Consider the following 12232-nt stretch of genomic DNA (forward strand, 5'->3'; position numbering starts at 1 on the left):
AATCTCTACTTGCACTAATGGGACGACGGTGAGTGGTTTAGGTGGCGAGCATGCGTGATCAAAGCATGAATTACTTATCGCAAAGCGACAGCAAGGATTGTATTTGCTCATTTAGCGTTTCTTAACGAATAGTTTCGGAGCGAAGCTGTTAAGGCGGGTTCCGCGGTCGTGCGGCGGTGAAGGCCGGAGTGGTTGGCATCAACCAGCAACGCAACCTGCATTGAAGTCTAAAAGTTTTGCTTTGGCATGTAAATATAGATAACTACAAGACAAAACTTACTTTTGTATGCGTCAGTAGAATAGAGAAAAGAAACGTTGCGTTTTTTTTTCCGCTAGTAATTGGTAATTTTTGTTTCTAGCATCGCGTTTCACCTACTCCGCGTTGGAGGTTAGCTAGAAGTTTGTACGGCTATGGCGGTGGAAAGTAACGGCGTGGAGAAAATGCCACTCGATGGTCATCAGGCAACGCAGCCTGCCCCGAAAGCGTCGGCGAAAACGCTCACGGGTGATGAATGGTCGCCAGGCTGAGTTGTACTTCCGAAGATGAGTGTGATAACTCACTTGTACAGCTTCGCTGTCGTCAATGTCGCTGACATTGGCATACATCTGCGAAGGATTGTATATTTAGTAGTGTTATCACTGTGGCTGAAGTCAAATGACATAAAAAAACCACTTCACGGAAAGGTTACATCTTGAATAATTTCAATAAAACTTGCATTCCCAGCTGCTATGGTGCTGATGCGATGCTAAAGGGGGGCATCAAGTGTGGTACGTGCATATTTGTCGCTATAGGCTAACATAAGTTATGCCATGCTGCAGGTTTATTTCGAAGATTTCTTCTTTTTTCCTTGTGACCGTTTAATCATCAACCGTCGTAACTCGTTCGGAGGTTTATAACAAACTGGTACGCTTACGGTATGTGCCGATGTCCGGGTAAATGTACGTATGGAAAGCCACCACCCAAAAGACGCCGCAAATTCGGAGGCCATTGAACACCTTGAGGCTGGCATTGGAGTTTCCAACTTTGAAAAGCTCGTAGGTGACCCGCGGCAGGGATAACTTTAGGAACGACTGGAGCGATTCACCTGCAAAATCCAAGAGCATGGTATCGTTTAGGACTTAGCACTTGCACAAACATTTTACAAGAAGAAAGTTGAAACACGTAAAGCTAGAAATGCTTGCTCTGGGAACAGTTACTGATTTTAGCAATAAGAATAATTCCACAAAGAGCCAAGGCTAAAACAAGGCAAGCACGTTGATCACTCTAGGAAACAAATACTCATTTAGAAATGATTGGGTGATTCATAGCAATAGCGAAAATTTTGAGCTACGCTGGAACTTTAAGCAGTCGTGCGAAATCAAAGTTATTTCTGGCGTATATCACACTGCTGAGCTTTCAAAAGACGACAACTGATAAAACGCTAGTAGTGCTATACGAAATAAAACATTCGCGAGTAACACACATCACATAAGCATTGAAAGGGTGTTGGCCACAAACAAGTTTTCTGGTATGAGGTGATGAGAGTGTGTTAGGAAAGAACAACACACAGAACATGCCGAAAGGAAAATGCAAGAACACAGGCAATCTTTCTAGAGGGAACACTACTAGTTAGTACAATCGGCCGACAGGCGAGCATGTGAATCATAATTGTGCATGATAGAGACAACTCACGATTCGTTAGAGATTCCTTAAATTTTGACAGCGGCTGCTTACGATGACTCACAAGAGAATTATAAAATCGATTTAGTAGGATTGTGCTGTTATTTCAATGCATACGGCACTCAGCACCTTCAAAACTCACTAACAGTGGAAAAACTCACTCGTGGTTCCCTTGCACCGCTCGAAGAATGCTGTTTCTCAGTTTCTTCCTCGGTTTTGTTCCATGCTGTGAATGCGAATTGTGACCAGTGGCAACGTCATCGAGAATATTTTGATACGCATGCGCAAGCCTGGTCTGCCTGTGTATAAACACACATGCTTCTCGCAATAAAGCACTCATTCGTTTCGTGCTGCTCGACAGTCTACATGGTGTCAGAAGTGGGGACGGCGGTTCGTTTTGCTACCGCCGCCAGTCGGCAATGAATGAATCCACGGACCGACTACAAACGCTCATTGCAAGAATGCCGTCGACTCTGCTACAGCCACCAAGGCCACTCGATACGACTGGAGACATGTTTCACAACTGGACCGTATGGAAAAGTGAGTTTGACCTTTTTGTTACGGCGACGGTACTGACCCAGCAGCCTAAGAAAGTTCAAGCCGCAACTTTTCTGATGACGATAGGCGAAGACGCGAGACGAACGTTCTATACTTTTAAGTTCGACAGCAAAGACGAGAAGAAAGACCTCGAAATGCTTTTAGCAAAGTTCGAGGCCCATTACAAGCCATCTGAGACCTAACCTTTAAAGAATTCTGATTTGGCTCCAGGGAACAACAAGAGGAAGAGTCCTTTAATGACTACGGAACTGCGAATTCTCGCGAGAAGATGCGAATTCGGTGAGCTCGAGGAACGGCTGATACGAAGCAGAATAATTCTCGGCATCAGAGATAAAGACTTCCAGCAGAAGCTCCTCTCGGGAAACCCCTCCTTTTCAAAAGCAGTAGAAATGTGCCGCGCACGAGAACAAGCACGAGTACAACTTCGAGAAATGCGAGCCAGAACGGCCGACGCGACAGTCGCCGCAATAAAAGCGAGAGCAACGCCTTGCTCCAGCTGTGGTCCTGAAAGGCACACAAATGGGAAATGTGCGGCTCAGGGCAAACGCTGCAACAACTGCGGTAGAAGCATTCATTTCGCTCGAATGTGCCGTCGGACACAACAAAGATCAAGGTCAGTGGCATGCGAAGTCAAGCAGGTTGTAATAATAATATATGGGGTTTTACTTGCCAAAACCACTTTCTGATTATGAGGCACGCCGTAGTGGAGAACTCCGGAAATTTAGACCACCTGGGGTTCTTTAACGTGCACCTAAATCTAAGTGCACGGGTGTTTTCGCATTTCGCCCCCATCGAAATGCGGCCGCCGTGGCCGGGATTCGATCCCGCGACCTCGTGCTCAGCAGTCTAACACCATAGCCACTGAGCAACCACAGCGGGTAAAGCAGGTTGTTTTAGGAACTGAAGAATACTTCCTGCACACGCCAGAAGCATATGCTATCGCCAGTGCGGACCGTTGGTCGGCGGAAATTGTTATCGCAGGAGCGGCGGTTGACTGCAGAATCGACACGGGAGCCAACTGCTGCATCATGCCTGAGACGATGCTCCGAAAACTATCTACACAGTCGGCACAGCCATGCTCGACCACTTTGCCCGCATTCTTCGGCCACAAGCCTTACAGCTTTTCAGAAAATCACCCTGACTGCATCTTACAAAGCTCACAGTTGTCTAGCGGAATTTTTTTATCGTACCCCAGGCCGTTCCAGTAACAATCAGCGGCAATATTGCAGAACGCTTGGGAGTGATAATCCGCGTACGCTCAGTCGACCCGCGGCCAATGCAGGACCGAAGCGCCGGATTTGATGTATTCCAAGGCCTCGCAGAACTGAATGGTGTTACATACCACATTCAGCTCAAGCCAGGAGCACGAGGCAGCGTCAAGCCAGCCCGAAGGGGGACGGTTGCTCTTCAAGAACGCGTGAAACAGGAACTCCATTAAATGGAGCGCGACCTCGTCATTGCAAAGGTAACTGAACCTACTGTCTGGTCAAGTAACATGGTCGTAGTGGTTAGAAACGACAAAGTACGCATTTGTTTAGATCCTTCGGATTTGAACAAGGCCTTACTGAGAAAGCACTATCATATGCCAACATTAGAAGATGGTGTTCCGCGCCTGCATGGGGCAAAGTACTTTTCAATTTTAGATGCGTCATCAGGGTTTTGGCAAATTAGGCTAGACGAAGAAAGTTCATTAATATGCACTATGAGTACTCCCTACGGCCACTACAAATTTATGCGTATGCCCTTTGGGATTGCCTCTGCACCGGAAGTTTTTCAACGGGCAATGCACTAAGTAGTAGAAGGCTTAAGTGGCATCGCCGTTGTAATGCATGACATTCTAGTCTGGGGAAAGTCTCGAGAAGAGCATGACAATAACCTAGCAGCTTTACTTTTTGCGTTGCAGGGAGCACAATCTAAAGCTAAATAAAGAAAGTGATTTTTTTGCAGCCGCAAGTTTGCTACATGGGACATATCCTCCCAGAAGGACTTTGTCTGGATCCCGGGAGAGTGGAAGATATTTTGGAAGTACCGCCACCGAAAAATTGTAACGAGCTGCAAGTTTTCTTGGAATGATTAACTTCGTGGCGCACTTCGTCCCCAACATGTCTTCCCTGTCCGCGCCCCTCAGGGAACTATTGAAAAAGAACACGGCATGGCTGTGGACAGAAGAGACTGAAGAAAGCTTCCAAAGCCTTCGCGCTTGTCTAACAAAGGCACCTGTTCTCGCCTATTTCGTGAAAGGAATACCGCTGACGTTGTCAGTAGATGCAAGCCAGAAAGGGGTGGGGGCAGTTCTTTTGCAAATCGGACACCCAATCGCCTACTCATCACGGTCGCTTGCCGAAGCGCAAAAGAAATATGCGCAAATCGAGTAAGAAATGCTAGCCATTGTTCATGGCTGCGCAAGGTTTGAAGACTATTTGCTAGGGCAGCCAGAGGTCATCATCAAATCTGATCACCGCCCCCTAGAGTCAATATTTAAGAAACAGCTGTGCGAGTGCCCGTTACGCTTGCAGCGTATGAGACTCACTTTTCAGAGGTTCCCTATAAGAGTGACCTACAAGCCAGGAAAAGAACTGTTCCTAGCGGATGCGCTGTCACACTTTCCGAACAAGACGGAGCTGAAGGAAGAATCGATGTATTTTCAAGTACATGCTCTTTCTTCGCTTCCAGTCTCTGATCGGAAACTGCAGGGAATCCGTGAAGGTCCGCTGAAAGATGCAACAATGACTGAATAGTGTAGCTACGCAAGCAACGAATGGCCCGAGAGCAAGCAACAGGTATCCGAGGCCGTACGCGCGTACTGGAATCACCGCGACGAACTCCATGTCGAAGACGGTCTCCTCCTAAGAAGCAACAAACTCGTCATTCCGCCCACAAAACGACAAGAGGTACTTCGTCTACTCCACGCGGCACACGGGGGTGAAGAAAAAATGAAGGCAAGAGCCAAAGAAGTAACGTACTGGCCTTGCATGTCGGCGGATATTGCAGCTCTCGTGAAGACGTGCCTACTTTGTCAAAGGTACAAGAGCAGGAACGCCAGGTTACCCATGCTTAGTCACGACATACCTACTCTAGTAAACTCTTGCTTGGGCTAGTTGGTTCATGCTTGAAGTAGTAAAGGCAAGGCGCCCAAGACCAGGACTCAAGAAGAACACAAATGACAGGACCGGGTAGTCGAGTCGAGTAGTCGAAGTCGACCTTTTCTACCACGAGAGCGATGAGTACCTTGTTATGATAGATTTCTATTCTTTTTTTTCGAGATCAAGCAGATGCGTCGAACAACAGCAGAAGCAGTGAGAAACGTGTGCATGCAGATTTTCGTCACTCATGGCATCACAGCAAAAATATGCAGTGATAATGGCCCCCCATTCAATAGCGCGTGCTTCCGCGTTTTTTCCACACAGTTGGGCAGCGTTCACGAGACTTCCAGTCCGTATTACTTTCGCAGTTACGGCATGGCTGAAAGGGCCGTCCAAGAAGCAAAGAAACTGCTCAAGAAGTGCCGGTAGGGAACACTGGAGTTCTACAGTGCCTTGCTAGAATGGAGGAATATGCCAAGGGATGACCGCCTGAAGTCGCCCGCACAACGACTCAAGTGCCGTCAGACGAGGACTAAACCGCCAGTACTTGACTGCCACCTCGAGCCACAAACCGTGCCAAACGAAATTGTCCAAAAGCGACTCGATGAAATAAGGCGCAAACAACGCGTATTCTACAACAGAACAACACGAAGTCTACCGGATATTCACAGGGGCTCCATGGTGACTGTTTATGATACCACTCACAGGACATGGGCAGCAGCAGTTGTCATAGGCCCGGCAAGTACACCGCGCTCCTATATCGTTGCGACAGAGAATGGACAGAATCTAAGACGCACAAGGGAGCACCTGAGATCAACAGAAGGACAAGCTTTCCCCCAGCAGAATGAGGACCAAATAATGAAATCTTCCTTACCTCAGTAAGGAAGCCTTCATTGCGGTGAGGCTACCTTATGTCACTCTGAAAGCTTCCTTACTGAGGGGCCCTCGGTGAAGGCTTCCTTGGTGCTTCCTCAGCATAAGGTAGCTCCAAAGCTACCTTCATGCCTCCTTACGCCGCTCCTGGCCCTGAACGAGCGCTTCACCTCACTGCTTAACCACGTGACGTTTGCTTGCGCATGCGCGCTGTCGCCCACCTGCGGAGAAGCGCGAGCACGGTACGCCTTGCTAGGCATGTTCGTTTCAGTCACGTGTGCGGCATGAAAGCGTTGCTAGGCGTTGCTAGGCGTTGCACGATGCCGGCGTGCCATTATTGATGGAGCACACCAAGTTTTGCCCTGTAATGCGCTACTTTCTTAAACTTTAGTAAACATAACTAGAAGAAAGCGTCCACGATTCTCTATATTAGCTTTTCTGTTTAAAGATTGGGGGACGATACATTTTTTTTATAGAATAATGGTGTTCGCGTACATATTTTAAGAGATAATAGAGAGTTTTAGAATAGGGGCCCCAAACGTTTTGGGGCCCCAAAGAAATAGCGTCGAAGCCACTGCGCATGCGCAAGACGCAAACTCCGTTTGCGTTTTGCGTTGGGAACGCTATTTCGCCGATTTAGCGGGAGCCCAAATAGCGGCCCCAAAAGCTTTGCGTCGGCAAACATGGCGGCACCCATCGAAGCGACGGCTCTAACCTAGCACAAAACTGGGTTCGATTCGCGGTAACGCGTAAAGTTCGCATGCTAGGAGAAGTGAGTGTGGTTATCGCTTTCTCTCAACTAGCGTGTGTTATGAAGATTGACTCATTAGACGCCGCTGATTTTGAATTCGATTGTGGATTTTATGGCTCGTAGGCCTAACACGGCTAAGCTTGGCTGGCGAAGGCTAGTAAAGTTGGTTTGCTCAAAACTAAGCGCAACTAATTGTTTGCTGCTTACAGAGAATAACCTCTAAATTGTACTTAAACGCGAATACACGCAAGTAAAAATTATTATTCCTATTATAAAATGGTATATTTTATTTAATTATTTCTAATAGTTTTTCTTTGACGCCGTAGTGGCGCTGTCAGCGCAAGACGCTATCCGCAAACGTCAGACCCTATTCTAAAACTCTTCACTCCTACGTGCCCCAACGCTAACAACCGCAAAGCTCTTTGGGGCCCCAAACTATTGGGGCCCCTATTCTAAAACTCCCTAATCTCGAACCACGACATGCGGGAACCACTCCTTACGTGAGGACGGGTGAAGGGAGCTTTCAGAGTACGCTTGCTTCCTCCATCGGTCCTTCGCTGTGAGGAGGCCTCACGTAAGGTTAGGAAGCGCTCGAACGAAAGGAACGTTTCATTGTTTGGGCCTGAGTGTACGATAGCCACCCCTCTGTCCTCCCCTCAACCGAGCAACAAGCACCTCAAGAGGCGCTCCGTAGAAGCACACGACAGCGTAGAGAGCCGCAACGGTATCCTCTCCCCGAACGCCACACATGGACAGTTCAGTGAAAGCTGTGCAAATTGACTTATCAGTTGGTTGTGCAATCTTTCGTACAATCTCGTTTATTTTTCTTTTTTTTCCTCAAAGGAAGGAAGATGTGACCAGTGGCTACGTCATCAAGAATATTTTGATACGCATGCGCAAGCCTGGTCTGCCTGTGTATAAACACACGTGCTTCTCGCAATAAAGCGCTCTCGTTTCCTGCTGCTCGGCAGTCTACACGAATAACCACCCTTCTTTGTTTTTTTAAGTCTACCATTGGCTAACAGAACTGGTATATAATTAGCAGTCTTGTGACGTGTTATTGAATCGGGGTTAGCATGGCTAAGGTGGTTAATAGAAGGTCTTTGTGTTTGCCACTGTGTGGTTGCTCTGTTCATTAGATAGCTGAATGTATATGATGGCGTTTTCTGGCGCCCTTTGAAGAGCACTACTGAGCTGTCTGGTATAAGCAGGTGCGTTTGCCTGTGTCTTCCTTGCTTATTAACCCGCCGTGGTTGCTTAGTGGCTATGGTGTTGGGCTGCTAAGCACAAAGTCACGGAATCGAATCCCTTGCACGGCTTATATTTGGTTCGTACCTGGCATGGTGTTGTAGCGGCCCTGATCCTTTAAGCAGCCCAATACGATGTCACAAAAAGTCGCCGCCAAAACAATCATGATGAACGACCCGAGAATAACTCTGAAATAAAGAAGTGGTAAATTTTATTAATTGACAACAGCAACTCTTTCTATAAAATGTTAGACAGTCCGTAAATACATTGTTCAAGTAATCAGTGGATCAATACTGCTTGATTAATTTTATCACAGAACACGTTTCAAACAACTATTGTTCTATCCTGATAGATTGTCAAATAAACACCGTAATCATTGAATCTACCCTCACAGCCGCCGAAGTGTGACTGACAAAGAAATTAGGTTATTTTTATCGTTCGCATGATGTTGTGCCAGATCAAAAACGTGCATAAATGCATTTAGGATGAAGGAAAGCTGTTTCCGAAATTTGTCAGTTGCACTAAATGGTGTTGTGAAACACTGAAACTTGTGTCTCAGCGCAAATAAAATAAAAAAAAATCACATACGATAAAAACACTAAAGAGAATTAGGATGCGCTAGCACGCATTTAGTTATCTTACAATACTGGAGACCACTGCGTGGTGTCAATAGGACGACTACACAAAATACATAGAAACATGCCCCAACAACCAAAGTAACAAAAAAATAAAAACTTGCCCAATGCGACTATTCAGCAATATCGAAAGTTTCCTTAATACGCTAGTCTCATTTGAGCCTTACTAGTATTTATTACCTGAAAAAAAATGACCACGAGGTATGTAATGACATATTTCCTATATTCACAGATAAAGCACAGATAAAAATCAGATAATAGCAAAACAAAAGTTAACTCTGTAAATATTTTTCTGCCGTGGTAACGTGGCTCTGTCGAGGCAAAATGGAAAGCAGGCATTTTGAAACGCTTTAAGACTCCACGTAAATGGTCCTTTTATCATACAGCACGCTGGGATGGGGAAATGCCATCAGTAAACGTAACAACAGGTGTAGATGTCCTTAATGCGCTCACAACATTAATTCGTCGTTTTTGATAGCTTTCCTTGCGAAATAAACAGATTAATTTTGATCTTTCGCACATATCTATACTTTAACTGATCATGCTAAGGTGGACCAAAAATTCAAAGTCTTCAATAGCTCCAGCTTTGACAGGTGCCCTGAACAGGAGTACAGGAGTGGTATGTCTGCCATAGGAGCGGGGCAGGAACGGAACGGACAAGTCGTGCTGGTGGTCCACATGCCGCATACATTGTTTTACTGTCGTTTGCATGCTTAGGGCACTTGACGCACGTTCTGGGGTCTGACTGTGTGACCCTCTGTCACCGTTTCTCACCATCCTGGGCCACCGGATCGCCTAATCGGTAGCGCATCGACCGGGTGTGCCGAGGGAACGGGCTTCGACATCGGGGGACCAACAAGGGAGTCGGTGAGAATGCGGCACTGGGTGTATGCTTCAGCAAACCTCTGCGACGCCGACTTCGGTCACTGGTTATGTGGAACTGGGTGTGTACCGCTGTTCAATAAACCTCTTTAATGCCAGCTTGGGGCACTAGGTAGGCGCTGCTCTTTCTTGAACATCTTAGGCAGCAATTTGGGCCACTCGGTATGAGCCCGCTTTAAGCAATGTTGGGTTGTGCCGCACTTCGGCGAACCTCTTTGGCGCCAACTTCGGTAGCTTCGTGTGAACCACTGCATACGTGCCGTTCTTTAGTGACAAAAATGATACTCTTAAAATTTATGCGGTGCTCCACGAAATCGAATCCGTGACACGCACGTACTTCGCAGCGGCGCAACTAGATGGCAGAACGTGCGCAGTGGGAAGTGGAAGAGAGGAGCATGCATAGACGCTTTGGTGTCGACAATATTGTGGGAATGTTAATGACCTTACCGTTGGCATTCCATTGTTAGAGGGGTTCTACGAGAGTTTTTCTTTCTCTTGGAGGCGTTTTTGTAGTCCTTCAATTAAACACTAGTTGATTTACGGAAGTAAGCCACAGTCACACAAGAAGAAAAGAGAACAATTCAGAGAGAGAGAGAGAGAGGAAAAGCAGGAAGGTTAACCAGAGGTGACTTTCTGCTTCGCATTCGGGTTGAGGATATTTAACTGCACTATTCAATTTTACCATTTGTCTGCCATTTTCCTCTGCGCTGCACTCAGCAGTATTCTTTAGTTCAGATTTCAATTTCACAAATCTTACGGAACAAAAAAGCTTTCCTCAAAACAATCTGAGTTTAGAAAATTCGGCTTTCCTATAAAATTTAGGCTACTTTCGTTGGCGCATTCCATGGATCACGGCTTCTACGCTCCTAAACCTTGTCCGCGCAAAAAACTACTCATATTTTCATTTAATTTTCTGCAGTCCTAAAGTAGCAACGTCATTGCCTAAGGGGGGAGTAGCAAGAGGATTGTACAGCATGCAACACAAAACAAAACAAGCCCAAGAGTGAGATATTTATGCAATTAAATTTCTTTAACTGCACAGATTTTAATTACGCTATTAAAGTCAGTGAGAATGCTGAACGTTTGCGCTAGAAATCATCGGAACAGCAGTGGTTTCGACATCTACGGTACCAAAATGTGGCCTAGTAAGCAGGTACATTGCGCACAACTTCCATAAGAAAGCCTTCCGTACGCTCTGCGAGACTATGTTGCATGCTAATTTGCTTTTGCAACAGTCTTCCGGGACACATCTTAAAGAACTACTGCTGCCAGTGTGAAGATTCCTACCAAATTGAATGGTGCCAGCAAGCGAGAGGTTCATCTGCAGAATCGAAATATTTATGCATTTAAATATTTTTATTTCCAATTTGAGAAGTTTACCAGTTGACATTACAATACGCCAGAAAGTGAACAGTGTAAGCTAGTAATCACAAATAAATATAAAATAATGTTCAACTTTAGAACGCCATTGTTGTAAAGTAACGTAAGAAACTTCGTAATACTGTGTTATGTGTGACGTCAATTTGAATATTTTTCAAAAAGGTTTTTTTTTGTTTTTTGCCCATTAATGCGTTCGAGAGCATTTTGATGCTAAACGTATTTTCTTGCGCTGTCTCACTGAAAGATGTGGCGACATTGGTCACCTGTGAAACCGAAAGTATCAGTTTCAAGTCTCACAAAAATTCTTCGATTGTGTAGCATTTTCTTTTTCTTTTATATCTAAAATGAAATACAAATAAATAGTAAGGGCTTAAAAGCATTTTCTGTCAGCCACCATCTGTAATAACCAATTAGATGGGGAGCGCACACTGTTTATAACATATTTACCATCATTAGCCTTCTTGCATAATAAATGAGCATTAAATTGCTTTTTTTGTTCGGTTTCACTGCTGTTGTTTTCGCATTTTTAATAATAGTTACCGTGCGGTGCAGTTTGGTGTTCAAAGTCCAAGGAAACTAAAGTTTGCACGGAATCAATAGACAAAAGTCACAGTGCGCGAAGGGTCCAGTGACAGGAGCACCTTAGGAAGTGCATTGAATCTCTATTAATAATGTGGGTGGAGGTTGCAGTATTCTGGAATTACGCTCGGCACTGTAAGGAAACAATCCTACTTCCTGGCATTCTGTAAGAAGTTATCTTAACCTATGTTCAACACCTATGTTAGACTTCTAACTCTCAACTCTGTTGTATTTTACGCTCTCTGTAATTTTAGTAATGTCAAGAAAGTCACACTTCACATAATGAAACCACTTAGAACAGATCGTACCCTTGGCACAATAAAACCTTGTCTCACAATTCATCGTCCGCTCAATATGAAGGCCTCCTCTGACGATACCGATGTTGCAGAAGACGCTTGAAAAAGAAAGAGGAAGCTCCTCATTGGCAAAATTAAATAAAAACGAGAAACAGGAGGCCAGCTACCAATGTCTCTGCCGAGTTTTTTTGGGGAATTCTCAGTGTTGTGACTGTATTGTTGACTTTCCCAGAACGTATTAATTCGAAGTTTCTAGATACGCCAACAACCAATTCTTTTTTAAAATT

General features: G+C 45.4%; 1 protein-coding gene across 1 annotated transcript in view; it reads right to left on the bottom strand.

Moving 5' to 3' along the window:
• The window catches only part of LOC142566832 (nose resistant to fluoxetine protein 6-like), a 339215-nt gene that overhangs the window by 154747 nt on the left and 172236 nt on the right, over positions 1-12232 (bottom strand). Inside the window, exons 5-6 of the mRNA XM_075677724.1 lie at positions 8261-8361; positions 915-1085 (exon numbers count right to left, since the gene is read on the bottom strand). Of these exons, the coding sequence (XP_075533839.1) occupies positions 915-1085; positions 8261-8361 (272 nt within the window). The remainder of the gene's footprint in view (positions 1-914; positions 1086-8260; positions 8362-12232) is intronic.

This window comes from Dermacentor variabilis, unplaced genomic scaffold, assembly GCF_050947875.1.
Source record: "Dermacentor variabilis isolate Ectoservices unplaced genomic scaffold, ASM5094787v1 scaffold_13, whole genome shotgun sequence".
Lineage (NCBI taxonomy): Eukaryota > Metazoa > Arthropoda > Arachnida > Ixodida > Ixodidae > Dermacentor > Dermacentor variabilis.